The sequence below is a fragment of the Phaenicophaeus curvirostris genome, chromosome 7 (genome assembly GCF_032191515.1).
Source record: "Phaenicophaeus curvirostris isolate KB17595 chromosome 7, BPBGC_Pcur_1.0, whole genome shotgun sequence".
Lineage (NCBI taxonomy): Eukaryota > Metazoa > Chordata > Aves > Cuculiformes > Cuculidae > Phaenicophaeus > Phaenicophaeus curvirostris.
The window spans coordinates 41,012,344-41,033,115 of NC_091398.1; the positions used below are offsets into that span (position 1 = coordinate 41,012,344).

Here is a 20,772-nt window from a genome sequence, read left to right on the forward strand (position 1 = left end):
TGTGGCCTCCTCTGGTCTTGTTCCAACAGCTCCATGTCCTCCCTGTGCTGAGGACTCCAGAACTGGACCCAGGGCTCCAGGTGGGTCTCACAGAGCGGAGCAGAGGGGCAGGATCCCCTCCCTCTCTGCTGGTCCCTCTGCTCTGGATGCAGCCCAGGACACGGTTAGTTTCTGGGCTGCTAGCGCACGTCGCTGGCTCACGTTGAGCTTCTCACCCCCCAGCACCCCAAGCCCTTCTCCTCAGGGCTGCTCCCATGTGGCACCTCTCTGCTGTTAGCTGTGCAACGTATGTGTCAGCGGGCATGGACGTGTTTTGTTTAATTCAAGCAATAAACATATTCACTGTGAGTGTGATGGTCCCAGACTTGAGTCATGCCAATGACCAGGGCAGCCGTGTTACAGTCACTCACCGTTTCACCAGCTCTAGTCCCTTGTCATCTGGGCACAGTTTCCAACTCCAGAATACTTGCTTTTGTAAAATCTGGTCTTCAAGTTTCTGGTCCTTAAGGTTGGGTAACGTTCTGCTGTCCTATCATACTTCACTTTTTTTAGTGATTGATAGGAATGGTTGGACTTGATGATCCAATGGGTCTTTTCCAACCTGGTGATTTTATGATTCTATGATTCCTTTGCAGCTGAAGTGGCTGGAATCATCCTAGTGCCCAGGTAACTTAAGCTGCCATGTCTGTGTTGTTCACTTGGCTTTAGAGGGAGCCCAGAACTTGTACAAAACCTGTATGATGGCTAAAGCACAAATATCAACAACCCCAAAAATACATCTGAAAACCTCAGGAGATCTCATTACCCGTCTCAGAGCTGGGACTGCGTGTGCCCGCGGATGGCAGTGCTGCTCTCTTGTTAACATCTCAGCCTTGACCTCTGTTTTGCTAAACCAGCTTTTCTCTAGTGCAAGGGGGTTTCCAGAAATCCCAGAAAACGGGAAAAAATTGTTGTGGAGCTGCTCCTCTTGGAGACTCTTGTCTAGTTTTGTGACCCTGCATGTTGTGAAGGTCAGCACAGGGCTTGCATCCACACCCGACCAGTCCCTTGGTGGGCTGACTGCTGCAGTAACAGGTAATAAACCATGTATGTAAAGATTTAATGATGTAATGGAGATAAACCACCACCAATTACATTTTCTATTGAAATCAAATGATCCAAGTTAAAAAAAGCGAGTTGGTTTAATCTAGCGATGCAGTGAGCGCATGGGATATCAACAAAATCCCCGTACGTCCCTTGGTGCACCCAGGGGACTATGTGAGCAGGCCCACGGAATGAGCTGATCATGGAATATGATCATGGAATATGCAGAATGCCCTTATGTGGCCGTAGGGTCCTGCTGGGCTCATGCCCCTCAAGACACCTCTAGGCAAGCAGAGGGGGTGGTAATTAGTACAGGGCTTGATTTATTTGGCTGAACTGTGCCTCTAAATTATAGTTGATGGATCTGATAGTTGATTAGATAGTTGTATCATCAATTAGGTTGCTGAAATGATGAAGCTGGGGTAGCTACCTGCAAACATCAGTGGTTGTCACCATAATGATGTTAAAACTGCTGTGTGTCTGTCTGTGATGTATTAGAACTAGGCTCTGTTGTCAGATCTGGTGACCAACGACCTACGGATATAGGTCTGTGTGGCACCATAGGTCACCATGAATATTTTACCTGTGCCAGAGGCTGCCCAGGGCAGTGGTGGAGTCCCCATCCTTGGAAGGGTTCAAAAAATGTGTAGCCATGGATTGTTGGGACATGGTGTTGTAGGCACAGTGGGGCTGGGCTGACGGTTGGTGGATGAGCTTGGAGGTCTTTTTCAACCTTAATAATTCTGTTATAAAAGTCAGTGATATTCTGTATTCCTCTGTGTTCTCTCCTCACCTCGTATTTTGAAAGCTGTGGTCACAGTGTTGTTTCATCTCTCTTCCTTTAAATGCCAGTGAGGCAGAAGAAAAGGTTAAAAAGAGTTTCATTATGGGAAATGATGTTTAAGAAAGAAGTGGTGTGGACAGGCTGACTTTTCTTCAGGGACCTTCTTCGTTTGTTTTCATGACCCTTGCTTGAGGAGGTCTCCGTAAGGAGGTGTCTGCTCCTGGAGCTGTGCTGCATCGGGACTCTTTGACGTCAAATAGCAGAGGCAGAAATGAACCCAGTGTGCCTGGGTCACGCTTGGAGGATGCAGGGGATGTAAATCATGGTGTCTTAAAGTACTTTGAGTTGGAAATGACCTCAAAGCCCATCCAGTTCCACCCCCTGCCGTGGGCAGGGACACCTCCCACTGGATCTGACTGCTCCAAGCTCCATCCAACCTGGCCTTGAACATCTCCAGGGATGGGGCAGCCACCACTAATGAATAAATCATTTGTTAGGAATTTTTTAGTGAAGCTTCAGATCTGTGGCGTTACAAAGAACGTGCACTGGAAAGCTGTGCATTGTTTCTTCTCCCTTTACATGAGATTTAATTTTCTGCACTGCTGGTGAACAAAGTCCGTATCTGCTCACCTGTCCCTTCTGGAAGGGCTTTCCTGAACCAGGGTCACAGTGGGAACAGCAGAGCCAGAAAATCGTACAGTAGGAGATGGCAAAACCAGAAAAGTGGAGATGATTTGAAGTCACAACAGTTAGAAATCCGTATTTGTGGTGTTCAAGTGATGTGACTTGATCTGGGCTGGCTGGTTGATGTAGGTGAATTCAAGGTTTTGAAATGTTCCAAGATCTGGAACAAATACACAGGATTTTGTGTGGTCTTTTGTAGTAAGGCAGTAGCTTTAATTTGCTTCTACGTCGGGAGGGTTTGTTTGCTGTCAGTCAGTTTGCCTTAACTTTTATATTTTCAGGTAAAATAATTGAAATATATTTATACTATATAATATGTCAGGTGAAATAATAACAGATGAATTCATCGATGTCTTGTTCTTCCATTGAATGGGCAGATAGAGTGTTTTCAAGAAGAGTAATGTCATTCTTTTTGAGAAGCCACCAGGGATGGGAAGATCTTGGATGCCTGTGTCCTTCAAACCATGCAGTTTGGGATTTGTCACAATAAAAAGATGTACTTGGCCTTGCTGTAACGACTCAGTGCACTTTATAATTGCCCCGTGTCCTGCGTGCAGCTGAGGGGTTTCTGTTGGCGTTCTCAGGCTGTGTTAATGCTGAGCTCCTGGATGCTGATTTCTTGGTGTTCCAAGTGGGAGCGAGAAGCACTGTAGCCTGAGGGAGCTATGAACACAGCGGCGCACATTCGTCTGGATGCTCTGCTGTGTCATCTTAGTGAGAAAGCAGGATTTGAAATTCCTTCTGCATTCAGGCTTCTGGCTTGGGAGCTTAAAGCGATCCATAACAGCTTGGAACGTGTCCTGCTCAACTGGCTTGAAGCCGCTTTTCCAGGCTGTCCCCGTTGGTAGAGTTCTTCAGGATTTTCCTAAATACTAATTCCCCTTTTCTTCTGCTTTTTTAATTTCTTGCTGTATTTTTTGTCAGGTGCAAGACGAAGATCTACCCTGATGAGCTGCCAAACACCAGTGTGGTCATCGTGTTCCACAACGAAGCCTGGAGCACTCTGCTCCGCACCGTGTACAGCGTTATCAACCGCTCGCCGCCCCGCCTGCTTTCTGAGATCATCCTGGTGGACGATGCCAGTGAGAGAGGTGGGCTGGGCAGAGAGGAGTTGTGGACCACGTGGTCGTCTGGTGCTGGGTTTGGGGGATCCTGAGGGAAGGGCTGAGCAGAATCAGAGCTGAACCAGACATGCACCTCTCAGCGAGCTCTCCTGTCACTGCCTGTGCCAGGAGCAAATGGGCTTTGTGTTTCAGGTTTTCCCACTGGATCTGGTTGCTCCAAGCCCCATCCAACCTGGCCTTGAACACCAACAGGGATGGGGCAGCCACTACTGCTCTGGGCGCCCTGGGCCAGGGCCTTCCCTCCCTTATTGTGAAGAATTTCTTCCTAATGTGCAATTTAAATCTTCCCCCTACCAATTTAAAGCCATTCCCCCTCCTCCTTTCAGTCCCTGCCCTCCCCAGCTTTCCTGGAGCCCCTTTCAGCACTGGAAGCTGCTCTAAGGTCTCCCCGCAGCCTTCTCTTCTCCAGGCTGAACAAACCAAATGCTCTCAGCCTGTCCTCATAGAGGAGGTGCTCCAGCCCTTGGATCATCTCCATAGCCTCTCCTCTGGACTCACTCCAACAGTTCCATCTCCTTCTTATGTTGGTGACTCCAGAACTGGATGCTGGGCTCCAGGTGGGTCTCACAGAGTGGAGCAGAGGGGCAGGATCCCCTCCCTCCCTGCTGGCCACGCTGCTTTGGATCCAGCCCAGGACACGGTTGGTTTCTGGGCTGTGAGCACACGTTGCTGGCTCATGTTGAGCTTCTCCTCTCCCAGCATCTCAAGTCCTTCTCCCCAGGGCTGCTCGCAATCGTGTTGGCCCCCAGCCTGTGTTGAAATGGTGGATAAACTCTATGTGCATCCAGATGTGTTGCCTGTGTTCACATGTGGCAGCCCTCAGAGGGCTGATTGTGCCGCAGAATCTCTCCTGTTACCTTTGGAGTCGTGTATCTACCTGAAAATAATGGTTTCCTTCTGTTTCGTTTGTTCAAATTCTCTTTGGCAGAGTTTTTGAAGGCCTCCTTAGAGAATTATGTGAAAAACCTGGAAGTCTCCATAAAGATCATTCGGATGGAGCAGAGGTCGGGGCTGATCCGTGCGCGGCTCCGTGGGGCAGCAGCCTCCAAAGGGCAGGTGATCACATTCCTGGACGCGCACTGCGAGTGCACGCTGGGCTGGCTGGAGCCGCTGCTGGCCAGGATAAAGGAGGACAGGTAAGGGTGGCAGGGGACCATCCTGCCTTCAGGCCATCCCTGGAGTCCCCGCACTTCTGAAAGAAAGCAATGGGAAGCACTCATTGGCCTGAAATGAACATTGAATCTTTTCTAGGCTTATCAGGATGATGGAGTTTTCTCTAATGTTTGTATCAAAATCCGATTTCTCATCTCATGTGATAAGTGTTTGATCCTTAGGGCAGGACTCCTGTCCCTGACATTGACAGTGACAACGCCAGTGATGCCAGCAACCTCAGCCTTTCACTCCCACAGGGTCTGGGTGCCCCCACCCTACTGGTGGCCTTTCTCCCTGCTTTAACCAGGCACAGCTTTCTGTCTCTGGAACCTCCCATACTGTGAAATTTGCACTCAGTGTTCTCATTTATGGAATGCATTGCAGGTGCTCCATAAGACATCCTTGCACTTGTGATAAAATAATCCCAACAATACCTGCCTCTAAAAGGTGTGTAGGAAAACCATACGGCACAGGAGGAGCATCTGTCACTGTGGTGTAGCCCATGGTGTTGAGGTGAAGCGTCTGGCAGCTGCTCCTGCTGTTGGGAAGGGATTTTGGGAGAGGAGCAGGATGCCTGGGCAGGGCTGGGTTTGGCAGCTTTCAGCTCCAGGAGTCACTAAAAAGGCACTGGCAGCAGAAAAGGGGGCGTTTTGCACTGCCTTGTTTGTGGCCGAGTGGCCCTGAGCAAAGGAGGCCTGAACCACAGAATCGTTTAGGTTGGAAAAGACCTTTAAGATGGGGTTTTAGGCACAGAAACCTCAAAATAAGTGCAGTATTCAGCATTCTAACATGAAAAAATAGTTTGTCTTTAAAAAGCCCATTTCTTTCTTCCAGGAAAACTGTCGTCTGCCCCATCATCGATGTGATCAGCGATGACACCTTTGAGTACATGGCGGGATCGGATATGACGTACGGAGGGTTTAACTGGAAACTGAACTTCCGCTGGTATCCGGTTCCCCAGAGGGAGATGGACAGGAGGAAAGGAGACAGGACCTTGCCTGTGAGGTAAGGGGAGTCAGTGACTCTGCTCTGGACTTGCTTGTGTAGATATTAATGCTGAAGAGCTCAGATTTTGGTGCGGTGCCAGAGAACACACGTCAGGTAGCTGTTCAGGGGTGGGAGGACCAAAATCTGCTCCATCCTTAATGCTGCAATGCAGTTATCAGAGCTGAGAAAACTCATTTATATCTCTTTTTTTTGCCATTCAGTAATTCATAGAATGATGGAATGGTTTGGGTTGGAAGGGACCTCGAAGCCCATCCAGTTCCAACCATGTTCCAATCCAGTTCCATGGGCAGGGACACCTCCCACTGGATCAGGGGCTCCAAGCCCCATCCAGCCTGGCCTTGAACCCCTCCAGGGATGGGGCAGCCACCCCTGCTCTGGGTAACAAAATCTGACCTGCTTTTTAAGTTTATGTTTGGGTTTTTGTGACTGGTTTTCTTGATTTAAGGCAAATATTAGAACATATCTCTGAACTTTGAACCCAAGTATTCAGTTATGATGATTTGCACTTAAGCTGTGTGCTTGTATTGCCCTGAAAATAAAATTAATGTCTGTGCGCACTGAGTCACAAATGATCTAAGATTATATCCTCAATCCCTGTGATCGTTCCTGACCTCTTCCATTTAATTGCTCAAACCACAGACTGTAACAAAATCTTTAGAACAATTCTAAATGAAGCTGAAAGAGAACAAATTGAAGAAATGGCTTGCAACGAGTTATTTCCTCAGCTCTAATAGCTCCTGTGGTCTTCATGAAAAGATGAAAAAACCCAAAAAATCCAAAAAATAACTTTCCCAAGTGGATGTGATGGTTTCAAACATGTCAGAGAGCCATGATGAAGTGGACAGAATTCCAGCCCTGCATACCCCGCAACAGGCAGATAAAGGGAGAGCCAACTGAGGGCAGCCGGCGCAGCACCGCTCTGCCACACCCGGCCAGGTGAGGCAGCAGGAGAGCATAGAAAGGCCTTCCAGAACTCCTTGTGCTGGAAAATGGGCCAGATTTGTCCCTAAAGCCTGGAGTCAGGGACAGACTGGATCTTTTAGATGCTTTTGGGAAACAGGCCGGGTCACCTGGAGCAGGAGTGGCCCCTGTCATTGGCACAAGCATGTGAGCCTGGTTTTAGAATCATGGAACTGTTTGGGTAGCAAGGGACCTCAAAGCCCATCCAGTCCCACCCCTGCCATGGGCAGGGACACCTCCCACTGGATCAGGGGCTCCAAGCCCCATCCAACCTGGCCTTGAACCCCTCCAGGGATGGGGCAGCCACCCCTGCTCTGGGCAACCTGGGCCAGGGCCTCCCCACCCTCACAGCAAAACATTTCTCCCTAAGATCTCATCTCAATCTCCTCTCTTTCAGCTCAAAACCATTCCTCTTGGAGTGATACTTCTAGTTAATGGAATAGTTCTTCTGCTTAATCCAGAATCAGATGTGTGAATGGCTCTTAAAATTATTAAAAGAAAAATATAGCTATAAAATAGCTTGACTTGGCTAGGACTGGAGTTACAAAATGAGAACAGGATGAGGACCCTTAGAAGGAATCCCTGAAGAAGAGCTGGTTCCTGGTGACAGAGGAGTTCAGGACAGATTTAATTCTGTGAGGTTCTTCAGGACCCACTGAAACACGTTTTTTCAGGTGTATTTGCAGAAATCAAGCGTGAAAATTGGCTTTGATGGCAAATGTTACCTGCACTGTGGAGCTTGTCAGGATGTCCAAGTGTTGCTGTAGGGGTAGGATTCTTACTCGGAAGGTACAACAACACCTAGGGACTCTTGTCAACTCACGTATGTATCTGTTTCTTTTGTTGGAGTAGCAAAGACTGCAGATTGCTGTTGTTGCGCACCTCAGGATTTCAGCTTGTTTCATACAGGATAAATGCCGTAACTTCCACCATCACTGGAGCAACCTCGGCTTTGTAAACTTTGTAGATGATTAGAATCATAGAATAGAATCATTGAATCATTTAGGTTGGAAAAGACCTCCGAGATCATCCCATACAACCCAACCCCACCATGCCTACTAAACCATGTCCTGAAGTGCCATGAACCCCTCCAGGGATGGTGGCTCCACCACTACCCTGGGCAGCCTCTGCCAAGGCTTCTCCACTGTTTTGGTAAAGAAATTTTTCCTAATATCCAGCCTAAACCTCCCCTGAGGCAACTTGAGGCCATTTCCTCTTGTCCTATCCATTGTCAAAATGTGTTGGTTGTAGTGCCCAGCCTGTTTCTGCTCCCAGCAAGCCCTCTGGGAGCAAACGCTGGATGGTTGCCCTGTCCAAAGGTGGAGCTTCAAGGTGAAGCTTCCTGCTGATGATGTGCTTGATGTGGGTAGATCTGGGAATTCTGACTGCAGGGAGCTCTGAGCAGTGCAGTTTGTTCTCAGGTGTGGCCTGGGTGAGCGGTAAATGTTCCCAGGCAGCGCCAGCTAAAGCCAACGCTCTTGCTAAACCTTTCATTCTTTTTCCTCTGCAAAATCCTTGCATGATGTTTGTCCTTTGCAGAACATCCTCTGCCTTGAAGTGAACTCATTTCTCCTTCTGTGGTTTTTGCCTGCGGCAATGAAAAAACTTGTCTGCAGTAAGATCAGTTTCCAAACATCTTGTCTGCTTCCGTCTGCAGCACGAAGAACATTGAGGGTTTCTGTGCTGGGCATTTGCAGTCTCTGCACAGCACATTTCTGGAGATGTTTCTGTACTTGCCCTTCATTTTTTTTAAGCTGAAAACACTCCAGGCTAGTGCTATAAATACTAAAAACTGTGGTTTCTTCCAGAAAATCTTTTTCTCAGCTATAAATGAGTTATTGAGAGGAGAAATACAAAATCAGATATTAGGGGCATATTGTATTTACCTTCTTCTTATTATGGCCTATTAAACTTAGAATTGACTCGGTTGATGCTGCCCAGATGATGTGCAGCAGTATCTGAAACTGGTGGAAAAACCTTACTCCAAGCTCTGTAAATACTGGTCTGGTTTGTTAGTGATGTCCCCCTTGTGAGTGCTGGGGGGGTCTGAGCCGATGCACAGGGTGGGAGGTTGGAGGACACGAGGTGAAGTGATGTTCCGTGGTGATGGGGAGCTCCCAGCTTGAGCATCTCTGGCCGTGGTGGGGTCTGGGACCCCTCGGGATGGCTCCAGGCAGCCCCTCCTCGCCTTCCCTCCCCTCCTTGTCTTCTTCCCCCGGCACCACGTGCTGGGCTGGCTTTGTGGGACTGAAGGGATTCAGCAAAGCCAACGTTGCTGAGATGCTTTTTGCTGAGCAGCTCCTCTTCTGGGAAGTTCAAAGTGCAGATGTACAGGAATGGGAACCCTGCTCGCTGCCAGTAATTACAGACATGAGAAGCAGACATTAGCTCCCAAATAAAACTAAAAATGGGTTTGGGTGATGATTAGAGTTAATCATAATGTGTTACTGTAGTCGTTAGTGTGGCTCCACACAGGCGAAACATGGCTAAGAGGCACAAAGCTGAGAAAGGACCCGTAGGAACCCTTCCTTTTCCTGATATACCTGATGCAGCTTGTTTCCCAGAGAGGGCTCTGCAGATCTGTTTGTGTCACGTGTGATTTCCATAGCAGAGAAGAGTCCTGCCTGCTGCGTCTCTGTTATTGGAGAATCCGTGGTGGATGTTGATGCGTAGTTACTTCCATATTGTGTCATGACACTCAGTCCTTCTGATTTCCGTTAGTGAGTTCTTAGGAAAACACGGTTTGTTTTTCCTAAGCAGTTGCTGAGGATGTTTCGGAAGAATCCAGATCCGCTGTATCATTCGAAAATGACTTAAAGCTGAATCTGTGCAAGGATGGGACATTTCTTACCATTCAGGCAAAGGCTGTTTTCCTCCACGGAAAGAAAAGAGGTGGCAGAAGGAGAGGAGGCAGGGGGTGAGGGTTTCTGTTGCAGACAGAGGAGTGGGGAGGATTTTATCCGTCTGAAACCAGTGGCACTCTTTGCTTCAGTAAGGTTGGAGAGGGTATGACAGTGTGGACTGATAGAGTTTTGGTAATCAGAAAGAAATTTCATAGAATCATTAAGGTTGGAAAAGATCTCCAAGCTCATCCAGTCCAACTGTCAGCCCAATGCCACTGTGCCTGCTAATCCATGTCCCCAAGTGCCACAGCCACACAATTTTTTAATCCCCCTGGCTCTGAGCCTCTGCCAGGGCAGGGTTGGAGTCTCCATCCCTGGGGGGATTAAAAAACTGTGTGGCTGTGGCACTTGGAGACATGGATTAGCAGGCACGGTGGCGTTGGGCTCATGGTTGGACTGGATGAGCGCCCTGGCTCTGAGCTTGCAGTGCTGAGAGGACAGGTAGAAAATAGAAATGAAGGCTTGGTAAATTCAGGTTCATTGCTCAGCCACACTTTTTTTCTGGGAGTAGTGGTGGTTGGCTCTGGTAGAAGGGGAAATAACTGCACAGCAGGAGAATGACCTGGGTTTGGTGAGTTTGAGGGTGAGTGAGGACTCTCTGCTGCCCGGGCTGGGTCCAGTGCCGGCACAGGAGGAGCTCTGTGCAGCTCAGCACCGTCCCGGGGGGTCTGAGCGCCTGCACGCCACGATGAAACATGGTCACTGTGTGTGCAAACAGGGGCATTCATGAGCTAATTAATGCAGCAGCTAATTAGTGTTGCATGTAGTACGTAGAAACCTACTAAAGGAAGATCTGAGAAATGCCATGGAATCATGAAGATTGGAAAAGACCTCCAAGATCATCAAGTGCAACCATCACCCAAAGCAATTCAGGCTCTGCCATGGGTCTGTGCCTGCAGATCCCCTCTTCCAGCTTTTTCCTGCCTTGCACGTGGACCCTTTTCCCACTGTTGTCTTACTTTTCAGAGTAATTGTAGGAGCTTGTTTTACACCAGTGGTTGCACAGAAGCTCTTATGGAAATGGAGCTTTAAATGGGCAGAGCAGCTGGGAACTTTGCACTTGCCTGGAATCCGGTGCCTGATCTGAGCACTGAATACCGGATATTCCTGGGTACCAGATATTCCTGGCAGTTTACTCAGTAATGGAAGGGATGAGCTCATTTCTGTGACCCAGTCCCTTATGTGCCACGGCCATAGCTCCTGGTGTGTTCCATGTGGTTGGACTCAGATGCACTGAGCCAGTGTTTTCAAAATCCAATCTCTCCCACTTTGCAGTTGTTTTGAAGTTGAGGGTGGAAACACGATGGATACTTGGTTTGATCCACAGTGGTGTTAACACCCAGAGGTCCTCACCAGCAGATCTGCAGGTGCTCCTGCCCATGGCAGAGCCTGAATCACTTGGGCTGATGGTTGGACTTGATGATCTTAGAGGTCTTTTCCAACCTTAATGATTCTATGATCGTTCTGTGGCGTTTCTGAGGATGCTGAGCACCCTGACCTGCTCAGGGACATGGTTTAGTGGCAGGTAGGAATGGTTGGACTCGATGATCCAAGAGGTCTTTTCCAGCCTGGTGATTCTATGAAATCCTGGTTGTGTTTGGGTGTGGGTGCTGTCGCCCCACGTCGTGCTGGAGCTCTGTGGGTGGGGGATGCCGGGACCAGCTGCAGGGCCACATCTGAGCCTCAACCCTGTGCTCAGGGCAACTCCTGCAGCCGTGCTCTCGTGGTGGTGTGTGGGCACCGCACCCCTGTAGGAGAGCTGGGGTTTGGTAGGTGTGCACTGGGGCTCAGAGCCATCTTCTGCCAGCTGGGGTGAGTGCTTCTCATTCCACGTGGGCTTCAAATGCTGGGAAACACAGAGCAGGAATTCCCGGGGAGGCAGGACATCTTCACACAAAGAGGAGTTGCCTTCTGACTGGATTTGCCTGTTGTAAGGATTGATAATCCTGTTAAGAGAGATTATGCCTGGTAATTTTATGCACGTTTAGTCTCCCTCGAAGGCAAAGCCGAGGCATTAAGCTCTCTTCAGCAAGCATTTCAGATTGGATTTGAACTGCCATTCTGGGTGCAGAGGGCCAAAATTCCATCCACTTTACCATTACAACGCTCCAGAAAACACCCTTCGGCAGTGGGATTTGGACGGTAAGAAGCTCTCCGACAGCTCAGAGCGGGCAGCGCTCTTGTCAGGAGCTCTGCCCGAGAGGCGAGCACACGGAGCGTTAAGTCCAAACTGCATTATTACTGCTCGTAGTTTATATTTAAGCTGCTGTAAATAGAATATATTCCTAGTCAAACTGTCTGAGGTAGTGAAATGTACTGTAGTGTCGCTGAATAAATTCCACAGTGTCTTTCAAAAGGTCTTTTTCCTTTCTTTTTCCTCTTTTTGTTTCTCTGTTTGTTTTCAACTAGGACCCCTACTATGGCTGGTGGCCTATTTTCTATTGACAGAAACTACTTTGAAGAGATAGGAACTTACGATGCAGGAATGGATATCTGGGGTGGCGAGAATCTTGAAATGTCTTTTAGGGTAATTGCCGTTTTCCTTCATTTTCTGTCAACACCGTTGGGCTGCGGACAGGGCGCTTTGGCTGCCGTGTGAGTCACGGCTTAATGTAAATGCTCCAGAGGTTTGGGGTTGTCTCATTGTTTGGGTCTGGTTTACTGCATGAAACATTTTGTTGCTGTTTGGAAACATGCAAAAATTTCAAGATTTACAAAAATGCTTTGAAAATAATCTATATTTTAGTAATGCTTCTCATTGTCAAAGAAACGAGGCTTTCTCTGAGTGCAAATCATGGAATCATAGAATGGTTTGGGTGGGAGGGACCTCAAAGCCCACCCAGTCCCACCCCTGCCATGGGCAGGGACACCTCCCACTGGATCAGGGGCTCCAAGCCCCATCCAACCTGGCCTTGAACCCCTCCAGGGATGGGGCAGCCACCCCTGCTCTGGGCAGCCTGGGCCAGGACCCCCCCACCTTCAGCATGAAGAATTTCTTCTTAATGTCTCATCTAAATCTTCCCTCTTCCAATTTAAAGCCATTCCCTTATGTCCTATCACTCCAGGCCCTTGCAAAAAGCCCCTCCCCAGCTTTGCTGGAGCCCCTTTCAGCACTGGAAGCTGCTCTAAGGTCTCCCTGCAGCCTTCTCTTCTCCAGGCTGAACAACCCCAAGTCTCTCAGCCTGTTCTCACAGCAGAGGTGCTCCAGCCCTTGGATCATCTTCGTGGCCTCCCTTGGACTCATTTCAACAGTTCCATTGGAATTTTATGACTGGAATTGCTGATGGACTTTAAACCCTGGTAGAGGGGATCTCAAAGCCCTTCGTTATCGCTTACAGAAACCCTTTTGCAGGATCAGTGATTTTTGTGACGCGTCCATCTTGGAGACCACATGGATGTTGATTCTCCATGGGCTCCTTTTGGCCGTGGCTGTTTTCATTAACTACGATACAAATATTGATTGTTTTTCTGTCAGGCCTTGTAAATGCAGCAGAATGAAATAATTTACAATTCCATGGCCTTTTCCCGCTCCTTGACGCAGAAGATTTGTTTTGGCAGGAAGCATTTGATCTTCTGCTGAGAGCAGCATGTGAGTGTCTGTTTGGCTTCTAGCAGATGCTGAAGAGATACCCTATATCGGGGATTCTCAATACATGCTCCTGCTCAAATAATATTAATCTGTTTTGAAAACCTTCCCTGACAAGTTGAGCAGTGCAGCGGTGCTGATCTGTCCTCGTCTTGGGCTGCTCTGGAAAGGCATTGGAGTTCCTGGCTCGGGTCAGCCAGCCCCTGTACCTTGGTTTCCATCTCAAATCCTGGATTCGGTTTTGGGCCCCTCACTCCAAGAAGGACGTTGAGGGGCTGGAGAGCATCTGGAGAAGGGAACGGAGCTGGGAAGGGGCTGGAGAGCAAGGGTTGTGAGGATTGCGTGAGGGATCTGGGGCTGTTTAGTCTGGAGAAGATGAGGCTGAGGGGAGACCTCATCGCTCTCTGCAGCTCCTGACAGGAGGTTGTGGTGTGGTGTGTGCTGGGCACTTCTCCCAAGGAACAAGCAACAGGATGAGAAGAAATGGCCTCAAGTTCTGCCAGGGAGGGTTAGATTGGGTATTGGGAAAAATATCTTTACTGAGAGAGTGGTGAAGCCCTGGCCAAGGCTGCCCAGGGCAGTGGGGGAGTCCTCATCTCTGGAGGGATTTAAAAACCATGTAGATGATGTGCTCAGGGACAGGGTTCAGTGGTGGAGTTGGCAGTGCTGGGTTAAGGGTTGGACTGGATGATCTTAGAGGTCTTTTCCAAGCTAAACTGCTCTGTCATTCTGTGGTTTGGTGTTGGCAGCTGTGGTGCTGCTGGAGCCGAGACCTCTGTCTGTGGTGCAGTTTCTCTGGTTCTGCTCCCTCGTTACCACTATAATTTGTATAATACATGTAAATAATAATACCTGGAGAGTTGTTTTTCCCCTCCCTAAAATATCTTTACTAGAGTCCTGTCTCAAATTGGACCTGAATTCTATTCAGTGCTTATGTGATTGAGCCAGCCACAGGCTTAACATAGAAATTCTGTGAAAATTCTGTCATGAGATCTTAATTTCAGCTTTAAATTAAAAATCTCAGCCCCAAAATACATGGAAGGATGAAAACCAGCATTAGTTATGCTCCCTGCAGAAAGCTCTTGGGATAGAAGCAGGGAAGCCACTCTGCTGTTAGTCTAATTTTTCTTATTAAGACTAGAGGAGAAGAGCGAGGAGAGGAAGCAGATGAATTATGGAGCATCATAGTAGAGGACATTATTTTATGTCTTCAGAAGGTTCTTCCATTTCAACTTGAAGAGGCGTTACCAGCCTGGAAAGCGTGCAGCAGCCTAAATAAGAGGGCATGGTGTCAAGAACAGAAATAAAACAATGTGCTTCCAGCACCCGGAGATCACCATGGAAATGCCGGGCAGCCGCGCGATGCTGTGTCTTGGTATTTAGAGCCTTCATCTGCAAAGAAACCAACCCATGTACAGTCCATCAAGTGGCTGGATCAATAAAATCCCGAGGCCTCTGAATTGTAAAGCCAATCTGATGTAAAGCATCTGCAGAAAACTGCTAGCAGGGAGCGTCCAGGGGTGGGAGGTGCCTCCAGCAGCCGCCTTCCAAACCTGCAATTATCCGTCGGGTTTCCAGAATATCTCAGTGCGTCAGGAAAACCCTGAGGTGAAATCAGCTTTTGGGAGATGACTGTGATAGGCATCAGCCTAAGGGCGCTCCCAGAGCTCTTATTGTGTTGGGTGGCTTTATCGTCAAATAAAAGGGGGTGTTGGTCTGCTGTTTGAAAAATAGACCCCAAACTCCAGGAGACTGAGATGAGGTACTAGGCAGAAATGTTCTCCTGTGAGGGTGGGGAGGCCCTGGCCCAGGCTGCCCAGAGCAGGGGTGGCTGCCCCATCCCTGGAGGGGTTCAAGGCCAGGTTGGATGGGGCTTGGAGCCCCTGATCCAGTGGGAGGTGTCCCTGCCCATGGAATGGGTTTAAGTTCCCTTCCAACCCAGACCTTTCCATGGTTCTATGATTGTATGAAGCCTCTCGCTCTGTCCCAGCCCAGCTCCTGCTGCTGGATCCAGGAGGAGCATCCTGAAGGTCACTGCTTTTTTCCTATAAATACTAATGAGACTCAAAGCTATTGATGAGGCACGAAGCATTATTAATACCAGTTTTTCAGCCTGACTGTATGTGAGGTTTCAACTGCAGAATTATTGATGTGAGAGAGCATTTAAAGATGTTTAAGGGAGCGCTTTTAGCAGGATCATTGGGTTGGGTGACTGGGAGAGCAGCACTGGGCAATTAGAGGGATAACAGTGTGGAACTCCTGGAGAGGCTGCCTGCAGGCAGGGGTTTTTCCAGAAGTACACGGTGACATTGACACTAGTTCTGTGTGTTGGTGAGTAGAATGTTAGGTGTGTAAAACCACTCCATGATTCTGTGATTTGGAACTTTTGGAAAGTAGTCATTTTGCTGTGGAATATTCAGGAACATTGATGTGTTTTCTTTAATAATATTGGAAAGATAAAAGTCATTTTCTTCTGAACAGGGTGCAGGTTCGTCTGCATTTGTATTGTGACTGTGATAGACAGCAGATTTTGCCAAGGACAGACAAAAATGTGCTTAAAAAAACTGGACATGAACACAGCTTTTAAGAAGTGGTGGTGTGGGAGGAATTTCCTGCCAAGGGGAATGGTTAGAGTGGGAGCAAGGTGGGCAGGGGGGCAGTGCTGGTCCTTAGGCAGAGACTGGGGCTAACATGCACCCGAAATTGCGTGTGGTCAGTCCTCTCCTGTCTGGTGAGTTCCTCCCAGGTTGCTCTGGAAGCATCTCAGCAGGAGTCATTGCAGTCTCAAGGCAGAGGGCAGGGTCCTGTTCCTTGGTGTCCCTCAGCTTGATGCTCCACCTGAGCTGGCTGGTTGTCACTGAGCTGTGAAACACGAGGTGTTAGATGTGGGAATGTTTTGATGTTGTCATTCCTTATCCCAACAGAGTGCATCACTTGGCATGCTAATGAAATTATATAAAAGGGTTTAGCCCTAATTAAGTGAAATCTGCATTAAGTTACTATGGTAACTTAGGTCTGCGTCAAGGAGCTCTCATTAGGAGACAGCACCGGCATTCCTGGTGAAAACACCCAGTGGTTCTCAAACACTGTGTTTTAGTCCCAGGAGATGCTGTGAATATTAGTCCTGCTTAGGAGGAGACTAAAGCAAAGTCTCCTAAAATCTCCTTCCTAAAATCTCATCTTAATCTGCCCTCATAAGAGTTCATAAAATTCTCTTCTTTTATCTATAGCTTTCCTTTTTTTAAAGTTGATCCTAGTACTCACCAGCATAGGAACCTGAGAACTTAAGTTTTGCATCTGTGTTTCACTTCTGTGGTTCCGTGATGTTCAGGGTAGGTGTGCCTGCTGCCTTCTGCTGTTGGCTGTGGCAGTAGCCCAGATGTCCTGTAGCTTTGCTTGTGATGTTCATGAACACGATTCTGCTTTGAAAAACATATACAGGTTGCCCTGCCCTGTCTCTTCTTCCTGGTAGCCAGTGACAGGACAAGGGGAGATGGCCTCACGATGCTTCAGGGGAGATTCAGATTGGATATCAGGAGGAATTTCTTTACTGAAAGGGTTCTTGGGCACTGGCAGGGGCTGCCCAGGGAGGTGGGTGAGTCCCCATCCCTGGAGCGGTTTAAAAGATGAGTAGATATTGTACTTGGGGACATGGTTTGGTGGTTCACTTAGCAGGGTTGAATCAATGGTTGGAGTCGATGATCTTAAAGGTCTTTTCCAACCAAACCCATTCTATGATACTGAAGAGCATGGTTTGTGTGTGTCTGTGCTGTAAGGACACAGAAGGAGGTGAACCATTTGCACATTGCAGTGAAAGTCTTTTATTGCACTTTTATAGCTATCGAGAGTTGTGCCCCTCTGTATTCCTTAAACTTTTGCTTGGAATTCCCTGTTGAATTGTGACCTGGGGAAATAAATCAGTTGGTAGCTCCACATCTGCCTGTCAGAGTCCCTCCTGCTATAAACTCACCCTGGTTTGTGTTTGGTTTAGCCAACAGATCTCTGCATGGATCTCACCTTCCCTGGAGGTGTTTAAGGCACGGGTGGACGAGGTGCTAAGGGGCATGGTTTAGTGTTTGATAGGAATGGTTGGACTCGATGATCCAGTGGGTCTCTTCCAACCTGGTTATTCTATGATTCTATGATTTCAGATCTGGCAGTGCGGCGGGTCCCTGGAGATCGTCACCTGCTCACACGTTGGCCACGTTTTCCGAAAGGCCACGCCTTACACCTTCCCTGGTGGCACAGGACATGTCATCAACAAGAACAACAGGAGGCTGGCAGAGGTCTGGATGGATGAGTTTAAGGACTTCTTCTATATAATATCACCAGGTAAGTAAGTATTTTCTGATCGCATTATCGTGTATAAACTGTCTGAAAAAAGAAAGTATAACTTTAAGGTACGTAGAGGTAAGCATAGACGTGTTTATGTGCCTATGGACTAAAAGTTGAGAGATAACAGCAAAAGTGCTTTCACAGTCCAAGGGAATGTCCTTTCCACATGTCAAAACCATCAATATTCCGTTTCCCAAGGTAAAAATGTTACCTAAGGCTTCTCCTCAGAACATGAGTCTCATCAGGCTGGTTTGCAGCCATGCAGGGAAGCTCTTTGACCCTTTTAGTCCACGAGTTTGGCCAGATCCTCCTTACGATCACTGAAGGTCCTTTCGAAAGAATCAACAGCAGGGATAGCAGAGGTGCTCTGGGTCACTGGATGGAAGGGCAGGAGCCCTTTGGAGCATGGGACACAGTGCTATGAAGTATCTTCACCACGTCCTTCTGTCTCACCAGTCCCAAGGAGAAACTCTCTCTTCTAAACACACAGCTTTTATTGGTGATTTTCATTTATATTTCAGTATTTCGCACACAGCACATACAAATTTTGCTCAGTGAAATCACATAGATAGCACACAGTGATTAGGGAAGCTGGTGAAGGCTCTGGAGAACAAGCCTTATAAGGAGCGGTTGAGGGACCTGGGGCTGTTTAGCTGGGAGAAGATGAGGCTGAGGGGAGATCTGATTGCTCTCCGCAGCTCTGTGAAAGGTGATTGTGGTGAGGTGGGTGCTGGTCTCTTCTCCCAAGTAACAAGTGATGGGACAAGAGGAAATGGCCTCAAGTTGCGCCAGGGGAGGTTTTGGTTGGGTACTGGGAAATATTTCTACACTGGAAGAGTGGTGATGGCCTAGCAGAGGCTGCCCAGGGCAGCGGTGGAGTCTCCATCCCTAGAGGGGTTCAAAGAACATGTAGTTGCGGCGCTTCAGGACATGGTCTAGCAGGCATCGTGGGGTTACAGTTTCCTAGGTTTCAGCCAACAGCGGGAAAGGATTTTGTCAGCGACATTATATGACTTGGATGTGCAATATTAGGCTTCCCAGCCTGCATTCCATCAGCTGGATTCCGAGCAGAGAAGACAGCCCTTCCCCCATTGAAAAGACCAGTTCTTGCCGTAGGCCTTTTTAATTTCAGCTCCTACACACAGATGTGAGTTCCAGACTGTCTTTAACAAACCGTTTGTCAGCAGCCTTCCTGATCCAGTGGGAGATGTCCCTGCCTGTGGCAGGGGGTGGGACTGGATGGGCTTTGAGGTCCCCTTCTAACCCAAACCCTTCCACGATTCCATAGTTCTATTCGAAGCAGTCAGCTTGCAGCTATTTTCTCTATTATCCATTTAATTATCGGTGTAATTAATATAAATCAGCTGCTCACGATTACTCCTTAGGTAGCTCTTTGCTATCATACCGACGTCTTTTTCTCCTAAGCAAACCCATGCATCTTATTTTGTAGTTTACAACACACAGAAGCACGTATGTGGAAACCCAGATGGATTCGCACAGACGTCTCTCTCAGCCTCTTCCAGCCACCCACACGCTATTCCTGGCATCCGCATTCACTTCTCTTTCAAGTCATTCCCGTATATCTCATTCTGCTCAGCCTGTACGCTCCTAAATGCAGGCAGTTATATCAATTTATGCATTAAAATACAGTATCTAATCATTGGATGGGAATAATTACCTGCTCAGAATAGGCTGGCGTTCGCAGAGTCAGCTGAAAAAGATAATACACATAATAGTTCAGTTTCTCGGTACACTTAGTGCATTGCTAAACCACTTTATCTCCTTAATAATCAGTTGGGATTCAGCTCCTGTGTCCTTTTAAAGTAGACCTAAAATGCAAACTTACATTATTTTCTGAGCCCTTCATTTAAAGCATTATTGCGGTGTTAAATATAGTACTTTATTGCTTTAATTTGGGATTACTGGGTAAGTGCTTGTGTTTCACTGCGATTTACTTGGTAGATGAGGTGCAATCCTCCTTTCGAGTGTCATTATCTAATTAGGCTGATAATGACTGTATCAATTTCAGAAGCAAGAGCTCCTGATAAACATATTTTCACTCTTGCCGTAGCTATTTACCGTCTCAGTCCTAGAGGGCTGCTGGGGCTGCCAGTGCCCCGTTCCGAAAGAAGCGCATTAACCTTACTGAAAGTCCCATCTCGGTTCCGTGCTCAGCTGGACCAGGCTAAATGCATTATAACCATGGGATGCAATTCCTCCTGCTCCATCAGCTCAAAGAAAGCATTCGTTCTGCCCCAGACAATGTGAATGCATTCACGTAGACACTCCTAAGCACCCACACTGTTCTTTGACTCCATAAGAGACACGTCTGGACAAAATTGGTGATGTAAGAGTTAATTTACCTCTACCTTTCTCTCTAGAATATGTGTGTATGGGTATTGCACCTTACAGGTATGTTTATATGGTAAAGCAGCACGTAAAATCTTAATCTTTATCCATAGAATGAGCTTTAAAAGTGGAACACGCTGTCACATAATGCTTTATTTGCAGAGATATTGACAATGTTGACTCATTTTCTGGAGTGAGACAGTATCTTGTGTTAGAATTTGTGATCGTATTTTCTCTCGGTAGACATAGCTGATGGCTTCCCATGAGAAGCTCGGAATCTTCATTCTGTGCCGTAGTTTATACTATGAAGCCACTGCCTCTGTTTATCTGAAATCGGTCATGAATTGGTGTAAGGATTTCTCAGGGAGAGGGAGGACGGTGGGGTTTTGGGGTTAGCACACTTTTTTGTTTGTTTAACTTTTTGATAGTTATGTGTGGATTTTGGCAATATAAATAAGATATCAGGGAATTACTATTTTGGCTCATTAGGGAACTCCTGTGTTATCAATTACCATGTCTGGGTTTGGTGCAGATATAAGATGAAAGCCCTGGCATTTTAGAAGCATGATGCGATTCATATGTTATTTCTGAGAATATATGGTGGAATCATGGAATAGTCCAGGTTGGAACAGACCTCAAAGTATGTCCAAGTTCCACCCCTGCCATGGGCAGGGACACCTCCCACTGGATCAGGGGCTCCAAGCCCCATCCAGCCTGGATGCAGGTGGATGCAGCACAGGATTTCCGAGCTGGACCACGAATGGTTGTGCACGGCCTGGCCTCTCTGGTCACATTGCTCTCCCT

At 47.8% G+C, this 20,772-nt stretch overlaps 1 protein-coding gene across 4 annotated transcripts in view; it reads left to right on the top strand.

The window, feature by feature from the left end:
* Positions 1-20,772, top strand: part of GALNT13 (polypeptide N-acetylgalactosaminyltransferase 13) — a 73,765-nt gene that overhangs the window by 30,426 nt on the left and 22,567 nt on the right. For all 4 annotated transcript variants that reach the window (XR_011337765.1, XM_069861682.1, XM_069861681.1 and 1 more), the window contains exons 4-8: positions 3,476-3,642; positions 4,604-4,811; positions 5,662-5,832; positions 12,108-12,225; positions 17,436-17,616. Coding sequence is in view for 3 of the 4 variants with exons in the window: in XM_069861682.1 (XP_069717783.1) it covers positions 3,476-3,642; positions 4,604-4,811; positions 5,662-5,832; positions 12,108-12,225; positions 17,436-17,616 (845 nt within the window). In the remaining variant the exon portion in view is untranslated. The remainder of the gene's footprint in view (positions 1-3,475; positions 3,643-4,603; positions 4,812-5,661; positions 5,833-12,107; positions 12,226-17,435; positions 17,617-20,772) is intronic.